Below are 12,995 nucleotides of genomic sequence, written 5' to 3' on the forward strand. Positions count from 1 at the left end.
CAAAACTTTAAATGAAGTTCCACTTTAAGAACATTTAAGTTTGTCGCTTTTACCTATTTATATAATTGATTAGTGTCCTTCTCATAATTGCTATCATTTGATGCTGTCTTTTCAATCTTACCATATGATATTTGAAATAATAGTATTCATAATCATAAAAAAACAGGACTTCCCCTGTATTAGACTGAACTATGGTGTACAGATATTCACTTTGGATTATTAATCCAGCCAGGAGATCTGCTTTGTTCAGGTGTTTTTCTGCCTGCTATTAGCTATGTGTAGCATGTGCTCTCTCCCTCCTACTGGTAATGTGTAAAGTAAAAGAGAAGCAGGATATAGCTGAATCCCCTGTAATATCATTACCCTAATAAGGAAGCCCTGCACTTTCTTATTAAGATAATAGGACCTTCCTTTGCTAAGGCTGTCATATTTTCAGGGAAAAAATGGCCTTATGATCTATTTCCTGTTAATGACAATGGCAATACATTCTAATTTTACCAGCCAAACTGCTAAATACCAGTCAGTTGTCAACCCTATCCATTGCTATGCTCATTACTAACAATACCAATGCAAAAGCACATTGTTCTTTATTCATCTGTAGTGCTCACCCCCAGAAGGACCTCCCTAGCTAGTATAGAGGCTGCTAGTCACAAGCACAGTTCCATGCACACTGACCACACAGGCTCAGTCTAGGGCATGTCTTTTACAATTTATTGTCGAATAACTTGAAACAGAAGAGGGGTACAGGAGTTTTAGGATGCTCCAAAATAATGGTCACAATCAATAGGTGGGCAAACTTCTCAGTAGAAATTCTTATAGCAGCAGGCATACACTAACGTCCCAACATCTAGTCTTGTTCACAATGTCCCAGGAGCTGTCTGTCACTGTCATACTCAGTGAGGGAGATAAAAGGTTATTTTCCAGACCAAAACTACAACTACTGAGGCCCAGGCTGCCATTCTTGTCCCTTTATAGCTGCCTATCAGATGCAGAAGCCCCAGGAGAACTGGAACCCTCCTAGCGGAAGAAGGACCCTCTGACAATGCCTCCCAAACATTTATCACCTCCCCAGCCACCTTCTAGATGTATCCGTCTAGGAACTGGCTGGGGCATACTAAGTATTTATACAGGACATTTGACTCTCCCTCCCCTATATACTGGAAGCTTCCTCTAGAAGTAGGTAATAGATTTCAAACACCCAGCTTTGGAAACCTCAATTAGGCAAATAATAGATCACTGCTCCACTGGCTACAGCAAAGACAACTGCTAAATTTAACCTGACAGCCTAATTAGAGAAGGGCACGACATCTGTTGTTTAAATTGCATTTGAAACCTTAGTTTAACTTGTTAGCAACAATCAATACATTATTCCTGGAGAAATTTATTTATGTACTATTTTTCTCTTTAAACATTTGCCTACATGGCACTTATACCACCTTCCTGTTCAGGCCAATTGTCAGCTTTCAGCGCTGTCGCACTTTGAATGACAATTGCGCGATGATGCAACACTGTACCCATATGAAATGTTTATAATTTTTTGGAGACAGATAGAGCTTTCTTTTGGTGGTATTTAATCACCTATGGGTTTTTATTTTTTGCTAAACAAACCAAAAACAACGAAAAATTATGGAAAAAAAAAAGTTTTTTCTTAGTTTCTGTTATTTAATTTTGTAAATAAGTGATTTTTCTTCTTCACTGATGTGCACTAATGAGGCTGCAGTGATGGGCACTGCTAGGCTGCACTGATGGGCACTGATAGGCGGCACTGATGGGCACTGATGAGGAGGCACTGGTAGCTGGTACTGATGGGCATTGACAGGCATCACTGATGGGCACTGAAAGGCAGCACTCATATGGCACTGATAAGTGGCACTGACTGGCACTGATAGGTGGCACTGACTGGCACTGTTAGGCGGCACTTATAGGCAGCACTGACGGGCACTAATAGGTGGCACTGATGCGCACTGATGGGCAGCACTGACTGACAATGATAGGCGGCACTGACTGGCACTGATACGTGGCACTGATTGGCAGCACTGACTGGCATTAATGGGTTCCACTGACTAGCACTGATAGGTGGCATTGAAAGGCAGCTCAGATGGGCACTGATATGTGGCATTGATGTGCACTGGTAGGCACTGATATGTGGCATTGATGTGCACTGGTAGGCACTGATATGTGGCATTGATGTGGCACTGATGGGCACTGGCAAGTGGTATTGATGAGCACTGACAGCTGGCATTGATGGACACTGACAGGTGGCACTGATGGGGCTACACTGATCATCAGGGCACACTGATCATCAGTGCCCTGATGATCAGTGTACATGTCCACTCTGAGGAATGCCGATTACCTGCTCTCCTCTCCTCACGAGCTGTCAACTCGTGAGGGGAGAAATGCTGATAACCAGCATTTCCTTATTTACATGCGATCAGCTGTGATTGGACACAGCTGATCACATGACAGAGCTGCCATCTTTAGCTCTTTCCATTGATCAATGATCCGCTGTGTCTGAGGGTACGTTTGTGCATAAGTGGGTAGGGAGATTAATGACTTATACGGTAATAACGGTCTAAATAAATATATTTAAACGTTATCAAGGAACAACTAACCTTTGACTGCAACTTTTTTCTCAGGTTTTGCAAGTTTTTCAGGTTCTACTTTTTTAGTTACTGAAAAAAAGAAAAAATAATAGGTTGTGCAGAAGCATCAAAAATGATATTATATTAAAAAAATAAGGATACAATACTCATGCACTGCACGAACGATAAGCTGCTGCAAGCACCTATGTGTTCCCACATCAATAACATTCCCCAAGAATCATTCTGCGCTGCATCTAGTGACCCAAAAAACAAACTAATAATAAAAAGATACCCTTCTGAGCATCAAACCTAATGTGTAAATGAATAGATCTGCGAAACAAATAAATGTGAAATCAAAGAAAACTGGCTGAGCCACTAAATTCAAGTGATATGTAAAACATATATTAACAATAAAACACAATCATAGTAGCAATAAACACCTGGCCAAGCTACAATAAACACCTGGCTGAGCTGAAGAATATTGTGTAAAAACCATCAAGAACAGTAATAAATATGTGAATTATATATCAGAAATATAATGCTGAGGCATGCTTTGGGTTTGGATGGACCTTTCCTCAGCTTGCATCCTCACTAGTCTGAGTCATCTAACTCATCTGACCCTGACAGCCTTGGCGGGGACCCTTATCATGGTTCATAACTGCCAACAGTAGATAGAGCTGTGTTTCTGCATCAGGCACTGGGAACACAAGTCATCACACTTGCAAAGAAGTTGGGTCTTGTCCAGGGGTGGACTGACCATTTGGAAACTCGGGCACTGCCCGAGGGTCCGGGGTCAGTAGGGGGCCCCATGAGATGCCCCTGGTACCTTTTTCATAGGCTTTTTTGAGTTTGGGCAAGGACACAGGGGCCCCATGATCCCCTATTGCCCAGGGGCCCCATGAGTTGTCAGTCCGCCCCTGGTCTTGTCCCATCTCAGGAACACACCACATTTTTGTGCAGTATTTTTAACTTCTTTTTACCCAAAATGCAGTCAAGATTGATTGGAAAATTTCCTTTACAGGGAGAATATCAACACATGAAATCGGATGACAATCTCATATCCAAGGTTGACCCCTGAGCCAGCCAACCAGCCAACCACTGTAGGGGGGAATTAGTAACTTAGAAGGTAAGAAAATCTACGCAGCTTGCTATCATTCATTCGTTGAAAATCTGAAGCCTGTATCATATTCTATCCTTCTCATGTCTTCTTTTCCTCTCCAATAAACTCTGTCAGGTTAATAGAGTGCTTTCAGTGAGTTAAATTAAACTGAGAAAAGTTGGTCCAAAGAGCAGTTTTAGCTGCCTATAGGGGAATTAATTCCCAGGCTGAAAATACAAACCGGCAGCACAAATATTCCCTTACAGCCTAATCAATGATTTCTGTAAGCATATACAAGACTCAATTGATTCTTACATTGTTTATAGTGTTAATGAAGCACGTCTCCCAACTGTTTTAATATTTTACAGTATTCAACTAAATGTTACATTTGTATAATGTGAATGCAATACGTTTTCCCCAGCAACAGGTGTTCAGTCAATACCATATCCACTGAATGCCAAATTTCTAGAGATGAACCCATCCACATAAATTCATTTGTGACAGATGTCCAAGGTTACAGATCAAATAATTTATTTTTATTTTTTACTTTTTCAACTCTCAGAAGATAACTATCATTACATGTAAATAAACAGCTGCTGAGTTTCGGCTTCAGCTCAGGATTGATTTGAAAAAAACAATTATATATACTGCACCTTTGTTACTTGGCACAGAAATGTTTTGAGAGTAACATACCATAATACAACTAAAACCCATCTTGTTATAATTTTGAATATTAATATATTCAACAAAAAAGACTGACAGTTACTAACCTTTGGCTGGGGCCTTCTTCTCAGCTTTCTCCTTTTTTACAGGTTTTTCCTTTTCAACTTCCTTTGCAACTTCTGAAACCATACAGAATTGTTAAGAATCTCATGATAAGGCATATTTTCCTAAACACAGTAATACACACTTTGAGCTAGAACATACAACATGTAGTCTATATTGACCCAAGCTCACAAGACCTTTGTACAACCAATAATATGTAGTTAATATGTAGGAAATATAAATTTGAATGTTTGGGTGGCATGCTTCTGGTTACAACATGAGAAAAAAATATTTGTAATTTTGTAAAATTTATTTTTAAAAATCTATTTGTAATTATGTATCTCAAATTACAACATGTATTGATGCATTGTGTACTTATTAAGAAGTTACAGAAGAAAAATTGTGCACAGTTACGGATTAAATCAGAAACAGAATTCAGCAGATTAGAGTTGTCATGCCAATAATATATGATTCTTTCTTGATCGTGGATATATTATTAAAAGACCAATTTAATGCTTTCAAATCTAAAGAATGGATACCAAAAAATAGAGTTATGATTCGATGTTCACTTTTTAATTGAGATTCTGAATACATGAATGGAATAGGACCAGGGGTGGACTGACAACTCATGGGGCCCCCGGGCAATAGAGGATCATGGGGCCCCTGTGTCCTTGGCCAAACTCAAAAAAGTCTATGAAAAAGGTACCAGGGGCATCTCATGGGGCCCCCTACTGACCCCGGGCCCTCGGGCAGTGCCCAAGTTTCCAAATGGTCAGTCCTCCCCTGAATAGGACACCAGAGTTTTTCTGCATAGTGTCAACCTTTGATTTGTAACATTCCACCTTAACTTGCATCTTATTCAGCTTCATATACTTACTTTGCCTGTGCTCTACTACTGCTCAGTAAAGTCATCAAGGATGAAGAGATGACGCCTTGTGTAAGCTTCAAGCTATGATCTGAACCTTAAACAGTACTAAAGATTCTCTCTTAACCTCCGTAGCGGTCTGATTATGTCAGTATTTCTGTGCTCAAAGCGGTACTTTGCTTGCAATAGAAATATGTTGTTTTTTTATTGTAGGCCTGTAATTCTTAGGAATAACTCACTGAAATCTGTCTGAACAAGAGTCTAGTAAACATCCCGGGTATGATAACATTTGAAACACGAAATCATAAATTCTAATATAATAAATAATCATAAAAAATAATAATAGTATAATAATACATTTAATTCAATAATGTAATCAAACCAAAAACACTGAAATTTGAAACAGAGCACGAAGTTCGCACATCACTGAGCTCAGTCGCAGAATCGTTTTCAGTGTCTGATGACGAATTTCCCCACAAATCATTATCACTCAATTCTGCTAGTGGATCTAATTAACTATCGCTGTTCTCTAGCTGGTCGAAAACCGCTTTTGACCTAAATGGACGTTTCTCAGTTTCCAGGCAGAAAGAACAGTAAAAATGCAGGCAGGGCACAGGACAAAGCACTAGGGACAAAATGTATGTGAAATGGTTTGATACAGTAATGTTATACTATGAGATTTTAGTGTATTGAGTGAATGTAAAATTTTTACATTTTTGAATTTCCCCCCGGTTCCGCCCCCCGTACGTCCCAACGCTCGCAGGGAACGGAACCCGGAAGATGGATGCCGGCATCAGCTGGAGGACATGGCCGGGGACTCTAAAGGGAAGACATCGCGGGAGCGCAGGACAAGGTAAGTGCTGGAGGGATCCCCGAGCAATGCTGCAGTGTAATCCCGAGTGTAGCTCAGGGTTACCGCTTCTAGTACTGAAAGTTAACCCCGAGCTACACTCGGGAATACAGCCAGGGGGGTTAATGACCACTTTTGACAGTGATGGTTGAATCAAAAAGCTCAAGCACTGTCACATGGGAGAAAGTTGAATGAGCCACATGTTCTCCACATCTGGCAGTGCAGGGTTTTTCACAAATCAATTTAACGAATCAATGCAAGACTGAAGGATAGGTAAGTATTTAAAGCTGGGGAGGGTTTGGGAGGGGGGTTAGGTGAAATGAACAGGCTCCAACAAATGTTTCTTTACTTTAAAACATAATACACATTGCTGTGTTTTTAGGTGTTAGGTGGCTTTATTGTTTGTACAATTTCATTTGTAAATCGTGTGCAGAGTTGGGTCTGTCACATGCCTTCTGTACCATTTATTTTTTAAAAAACGTTCTCATTAATATAGTACTACATCAGAGCTGAATATTAGCATATGGTTTATGAATAATCACATATTTGTTAAAGGCTAAAAAAAAAAAAAGTTACCTTTGGCTGGTGCTTTCTTTATGGTCTTTTTGTCTGGTTTTTCTTTAGCACCTACTGAAAAAAAAATGTATATGATTATGATGATAATTATGAATTCTTACTGTGTTCACAAAGGCATGTTTGAATGGGTAATTGTATGCCAATCCTTCCATAAATCTCCCTGTAATTAAAATGAGGTACCCTATAGCAGTAAAACATATCACAACTACAGTTTCAACAAAAGGTTTGTGAACCCTTTTCACATTACTTGGAGGTTACTAAAATGTAGCTTGATCTACAAGTAAAAATGTTAAGTAAACACAATCTGCCTAAAGAAATTAATAACACAAGTTTCAAGTCTGCATGCACCCACAAAATAACAAAAAAAAATACCAAAAGATGGCACTTTAAATGCCTTTACAGCTCATTAGTTTAGAATAAGCTGTAAATGAGGATCCTACAGTTGTGTCCAAAATTATTCAACCCCCACTGAAATTGAGTGTTTTGGCCAGTTTGACATTGCTTTTGATCATTCAGTCATCTTGCTTACATTTACATTAAAGAGGCACTTGTAGGTCAGACAAATATAACATAACAGTTATAATGAAATAACCACAAATGTCTTTTCTGTGCTCACAGCATTATCAGTTTTATTCAACCCCCAAGTGACATTCAATCTTAGTACTTAGTACAGCATCCTTTTACAGTTATAACAGCTTTTAAACGTGAAGCATAGCTTGACACAAGTGTCTTGCAGCGATCTACGGGTATCTTCGCCCATTCTTCATGGGCAAAGGCCTCCAGTTCAGTCACATTCTTAGGCTTGCGCACTGCAACTGCTTTCTTTAAGTCCCACCAGAGGTTCTCAATCGGATTTAAGTCTGGTGACTGCGATGGCCACTCCAAAATGTTCCAGCCTTTCCTCTGCAACCATGCTCTAGTGGACTTGGAGGTATGCTTGGGATCATTGTCCTGTTGAAAGGTCCAACGTCTCCCAAGCCTCAGGTGTGTGACGGACTGCATCACGTTTCCATCCAATATCTCCTGGTACTGAAGAGAATTCATGGTACCTTGCACACGCTGAAGCTTCCCTGTACCTGCAGAAGCAAAACAGCCCCAAAGCATGATTGACCCTCCACCATGCTTCACAGTAGGCAAGGTGTTCTTTTCATCATAGGCCTTGTTCTTCCTCCTCCAAACATAGCGTTGATCCATGGGCCCAAACAGTTCTAATTTTGTTTCATCAGTCCACAGAACACTATCCCACAACTTTTGTGGTTTGTCCACATGGCTTTTGGCATACTGCAGTCGACTCTTCTTATTCTTTGGAGACAGCAAGGGGGTACGCCTGGGAGTTCTGGCACGGAGGCCTTCATTACGCAGTGTGCGTCTTATTGTCTGGGCTGAAACTTCTGTACCCACATCTGACAAATCTTTTCTCAGTTCCTCAGCAGTCACACGGGGACTTCTCTCCACTCTACGCTTCAGGTAGCGCACAGCAGTCGAAGTCAGCATCTTCTTTCTGCCACGACCAGGTAGCGTTTCAACAGTGCCCTTTGCCTTGAATTTGCGAATGATGCTTCCTAAGGTGTCTCTTGGTATGTTTAACATCTTTGCAATCTTCTTATAGCCATTGCCCTTCCTGTGAAGAGAAATCACCTCTTCTCTTGTCTTCCTGGACCATTCTCTTGCCTTCACCATGTTTGTAACCACACCAGTAAATGTCTAGAAGGAGCTGAGTATCACAGTCATTTTAAAGCTGCCTAATTGGTGCTTATTATGCTTGATTGCTGCTCGGTGACATCCACAGGTGTTTTCAATACCTGATGGAAAGCACCTGTATGAACCTCTGTTCTTCAGAGTGGTAGTCTTTAAGGGGTTGAATAATTGTGGCAATGAAGAAACCACATAAGAACCATTTACTACTGTATTACATAAACAATTGATGTCATTTTAGTTGCATTTGGGTAGTTACAACGTCCTTGTAGGATTTGATTCTGAATACAATTCCAAATGTACACTATAGTCCCTAAACCCCTTTACAGCATTGGGGGTTGAATAATTTTGGACACAACTGTAGAACTATTGGCCTCGTTCCAACTTTATTGCTATCATAAGTTCCCTATGTGATAACATTGTCCAGATAAAATGTATTATTTATAAATCACCAGGGGTCTATTAGACACCCAATGTCTCCCTTGCCCTCTACTGCAGCTAACTGAGCACATATTGTGCTTGATTAGGAAAGTCAAATCTTTATCATAGGTGATTCAGGCCATTTTGGTCAAACCTTAAACCTGAAAAGTTAATTTGCTCGTTTTTACTCATACAATGTCCAAATATACATAAATAGATGGTCACATACCAGGGGCGGACTGACAACTCATGGGGCCCCCGGGCAATAGGGGATCATGGGGGCCCTGTGTCCTTGCCCAAACTCAAAAAAGCCTATGAAAAAGGTACCAGGGGCATCTCATAGGGCCCCCTACTGACCCCGGGCCCTCAGGTTGTGCCCGAGTTTCCAAATGGTCAGTCCGTCCCTGTCACATACACATAAGCTTTATATTTATGCAAGCTTTTGGCCACCGTGCCGATCAGCAAGGGATCAGCTCACAGATCTCCTTCTAATCAGAGCAGAGTGGGCGGATAACACGTCCTTGTCCACTCAGTTTCTGCAGAGCAGACATGGACAGAGCCTGCTCTGCTCAACGGACAGCCGGCTGTAAACAATCAGTGGAGTCCCACTACCATATCAAATCCACATAAATGGAAGAGGTCATATCCTCTCTAATTTTTTTTTTTGCAAACCAAACCAGACCCAGAGGTAGGTGGTGGTCCATAGGAGTGAATGGACCATCCGATCAGGCCTGCCTGAAAAACAGAGGCGGATTTGATCGGACCCACCGTGTGAAAGAAGCCTATATCTAAAATGTCTTCCTTTTTATAAACAATGGCATGATTTGTATGCAATGTATTTCCAAAGAGAGAATGGATAGAGAGACTTTATTTAAAGCAGAACCCCAGCCCAAAAGAACAAAAAAGGGAACCACAATTAAAATATAAAATAACAAACAACTTTTGCTGCAATATTCACCTTCAAACCAGAGATTCCCTCTAAAAGTATGTTTTTTCCACTCATAGATATCCTTAGTCTGAAGGCCAGCATAATTCAACCCCCATCCTCTGAGCCCAGGTCATTCTAGACCAGTACCAGCCTTTAAATGGACAGTGAAAGCAGCGCAGTGATGGGCTCATCTCTCTGCCACTCTGCTTTTTCCACTTATCAGCATGTTGTTTGTCAGGAAATTAACTGACTGGCTGCTTATACTGTTTCTTTCTACTCTCCTGTACAGGGATTGCAAGATTCAAGTACTTACACTACTTGCATTTAAAAAATACATTTAATTATGCATTAATGATTACAGAGATGCATACATTTGCTCCTTTTATATCTGCTTAGAATTCAACTTTAAACAAATTAGCAAATATCCTTGCAAGGGTAACCTCATTATATATCTCTGTTGTAACGAAAACTATAAACATTGAAATGTACTAACTTTTCTCCGTAACTTTTTTCACAGTTTTTTCCTTCTGTTCAGGTTTTTGCTTGGCAGCTACTGAAATAATAGAGATACACAAATAAGAGATTGTAACATTAAACTATTACCTATAATTAAAAAATCACAACAACCACAAATTATTTTATGGTATTGGGCAAAGAGAAGTAAGTGAATTAAATACATCTAATAAGCAATGTACTTGCCTCTCCTACCATATTACAAAGATACCTTATTAAAGTGACACTAAACTCTGGTTTACAAAAAAAAAAAAGCATATATTCTTAAATCAAAAAAGTATCTTCTATTGCTCTTGGCCTTCTTCAAATCTTCAGTTTTTTGCTGATGTTACATAGTTACATAGTTAGTCTGGCTGAAAAAAGACAAAAGTCCATCCAGTTCAACCATGAAAAAAAAAAATTATAATCCTATACCCACAGTTGATCCAGAGGAAGGCAAAAAAACCCAGCAAAGCATGATCCAAGCATGATCCAATTTGCTTCTGCAGAGGAAAAAATGCCTTCCTGATCCCCCAAGAGGCAATCGGATATTGTCTAGATCAACTTCCCTGGATGTGATCTGACTTCCTGTTAGAGAGTGGCTACATTAATTCTCCATGGTCCTTCTGTATGTAAAAATGTAGCCACCATTTTTTGCTCACTCCCAGAATGGATTATGGACTATGGGATTTTTAGTGTACTGTACATACAGCAGTGCATATGGCAACAACTAAAATGCACTGCTTGTTCCAAACAAATGGAAGTGAGAAGGGACAGGAGAGGGTCAGCAGCTCATGGAGGATGTTACAAAGAGGTGGAAAACACAGTAAGAAACAATATCATGAAAAATGGATTACAGAGTTATTAAGTAGTAGATGTGTATGAAACTTTTTGAATAATAATGATATTGCTTGATGTCACTTCCACCCCTTGAAACCGACCTGTGTGTGGACCTTTAAGTGGGCTTTAACGCCTGGAAGGTGGCGTGGCTTCTGTATCATGTGACTCCTGTGATTGACTCTCACCGCAGTCACATGATCAGGAGACTATTTTGATAGCTCCCTTGCCTTGAGCTGTTGATGACAGCTTGGTGAGTGTGCTGGGAGAGCGTGATAAGAGCTCTCAGCATGCAACTTCCTGATGCCGTAAACGTACTGTATATTTGTGGTGTCTGGCTGTAAAAGCCCATTTTGCGGCATATATGCTTTATGCAGCTATCATTAATGTCATTAGCCAGTAATAAACACATAGAAGGAAGGTTTTGACTGCTGATCTATTGTCTTTAGCAGGTCATATACGAGATGGGAAATGAGGTGTGGTGTCATAGCTCCACAAAATAATAATAATAAAAGCTGAACACCAGATAGACAGCTCCTTACATTATATACATTATATACATATTGAATATTGGAACTATTTTAACTATGTTCATCCAATTTTCTGTATTGGGCAGTTCTGCCAGACAACACAGCCAGGCCCTAACCTTTCTGCTTTGTTGATAAGCAAGGCCATCAGTAGCTCAACACCGTTTTTTTGTTTTTTAAAAGAGCTTAAAGTTATTCTAAAGCCATTTTTTCTTAAGTAATAAACATAATATACTTACCTGCTCTGTGCAATGGAACTGCACAGAGCTTGGTCCCCTGCCAGCACTCCTTGGCTCCTCCTCTTCTCGGTGTGACACCATAGGTAGCTGCTTCCTATTGTGGCACATCTGCAGGCTTGATCCAAAGCTTTGCTGCCTGTGTCCATAGACACAGGGCTTGGGCCTTCCTCCCTCCTCACAGGCTTTGACTGACAGCAGCAGGAGTCAATGGCTCCCACTGCCTCAGCAAAGCCTGTGGGATTGGGGGGAGCTGCTACTGATGGGTACAGCACTTAAATGAGTGAGGTAAGAAAAAGGGGGCGTTGAGAGCATGAGACTGTTACCTAAACATTTTTTATCTTAATGCAGGGAATGCATTAAGGTACAAAATGTTTAGGCTTCAGAACCACTTTAAAGTGTAACTATTGTCAGAATAAGAGGAACAAATATCATTCAGTCTTTTATTAGCATTGAACAAATAATGGACAGGTAATAAAACAGTGTTGTGTGTAGACTCAAAAACAAAAACTGCTGTTTTTGCTAGTGACAGATTACAGGTTTTTTATTTGCTCATTGCTATACATTGTGTAAACCTGAGGAGCGATTTAAAGTCTAGGTCCACCTTGCTGACCATGCTTCAAGATACATTCATATTTAAACTGTAACATGAATTATGTTCACAGTCTGCAGCCCCCATTGAGTCTGGGTGTAGGCAGGTGCAGTTAGCTAGTCTGCCACTAGGTGGCTCTGTGCCAGATACCCTTTTAGGTAGAGCTCTCCAGCAGTGGTATCATGAGTGAGGCAGCACCCATATATAAGCCTGGTTGGGAGAAGCCCTACAGCAGATGGATCATGGGAGCCAAGTACCCCTCACCTATGCAGATTTAGTCAGCACAGCCAAGGCCATGCACAGGACAGAAGTGCCAGGAGAGGTGTACAGAATTCAGTAAGAGCAACTGCGGAAATCCTGTCTCTAGAACGACTAAAGATGAGTTGTGAGCTGGATGCTTAAATCCTAATAGGCAAGTCAGAGCCCTGTTAGTGAGTACTAATGACTCTGAGATCAGGAGAGTAACTGCAGGGAGCATACCCAGCTGGGTAGAACTATGGAGTGGGACTTGAAGAGAGAGACTGTCTGAGG

The 12,995-nt window shown here is 40.6% G+C and overlaps 1 protein-coding gene across 50 annotated transcripts in view; it reads right to left on the reverse strand.

The window, feature by feature from the left end:
• TRDN (triadin) overlaps positions 1 to 12,995 on the reverse strand; it is a 974,263-nt gene that overhangs the window by 749,800 nt on the left and 211,468 nt on the right. For 47 of the 50 annotated variants that reach the window (XM_089686429.1, XM_089686430.1, XM_089686393.1 and 44 more), the window contains 4 exons: positions 10,274 to 10,333; positions 6,738 to 6,791; positions 4,452 to 4,523; positions 2,613 to 2,672 (listed from right to left, as the gene is read on the reverse strand). In XM_089686429.1, the coding sequence (XP_089542555.1) occupies positions 2,613 to 2,672; positions 4,452 to 4,523; positions 6,738 to 6,791; positions 10,274 to 10,333 (246 nt within the window). The remainder of the gene's footprint in view (positions 1 to 2,612; positions 2,673 to 4,451; positions 4,524 to 6,737; positions 6,792 to 10,273; positions 10,334 to 12,995) is intronic. The other 3 variants (XM_089686384.1, XM_089686382.1, XM_089686383.1) reach the window with 3 other exon arrangements.

Source organism: Staurois parvus, unplaced genomic scaffold, assembly GCF_062004578.1.
Source record: "Staurois parvus isolate SC_StPar_1 unplaced genomic scaffold, SC_StPar_1.0 ptg000397l, whole genome shotgun sequence".
NCBI lineage: Eukaryota > Metazoa > Chordata > Amphibia > Anura > Ranidae > Staurois > Staurois parvus.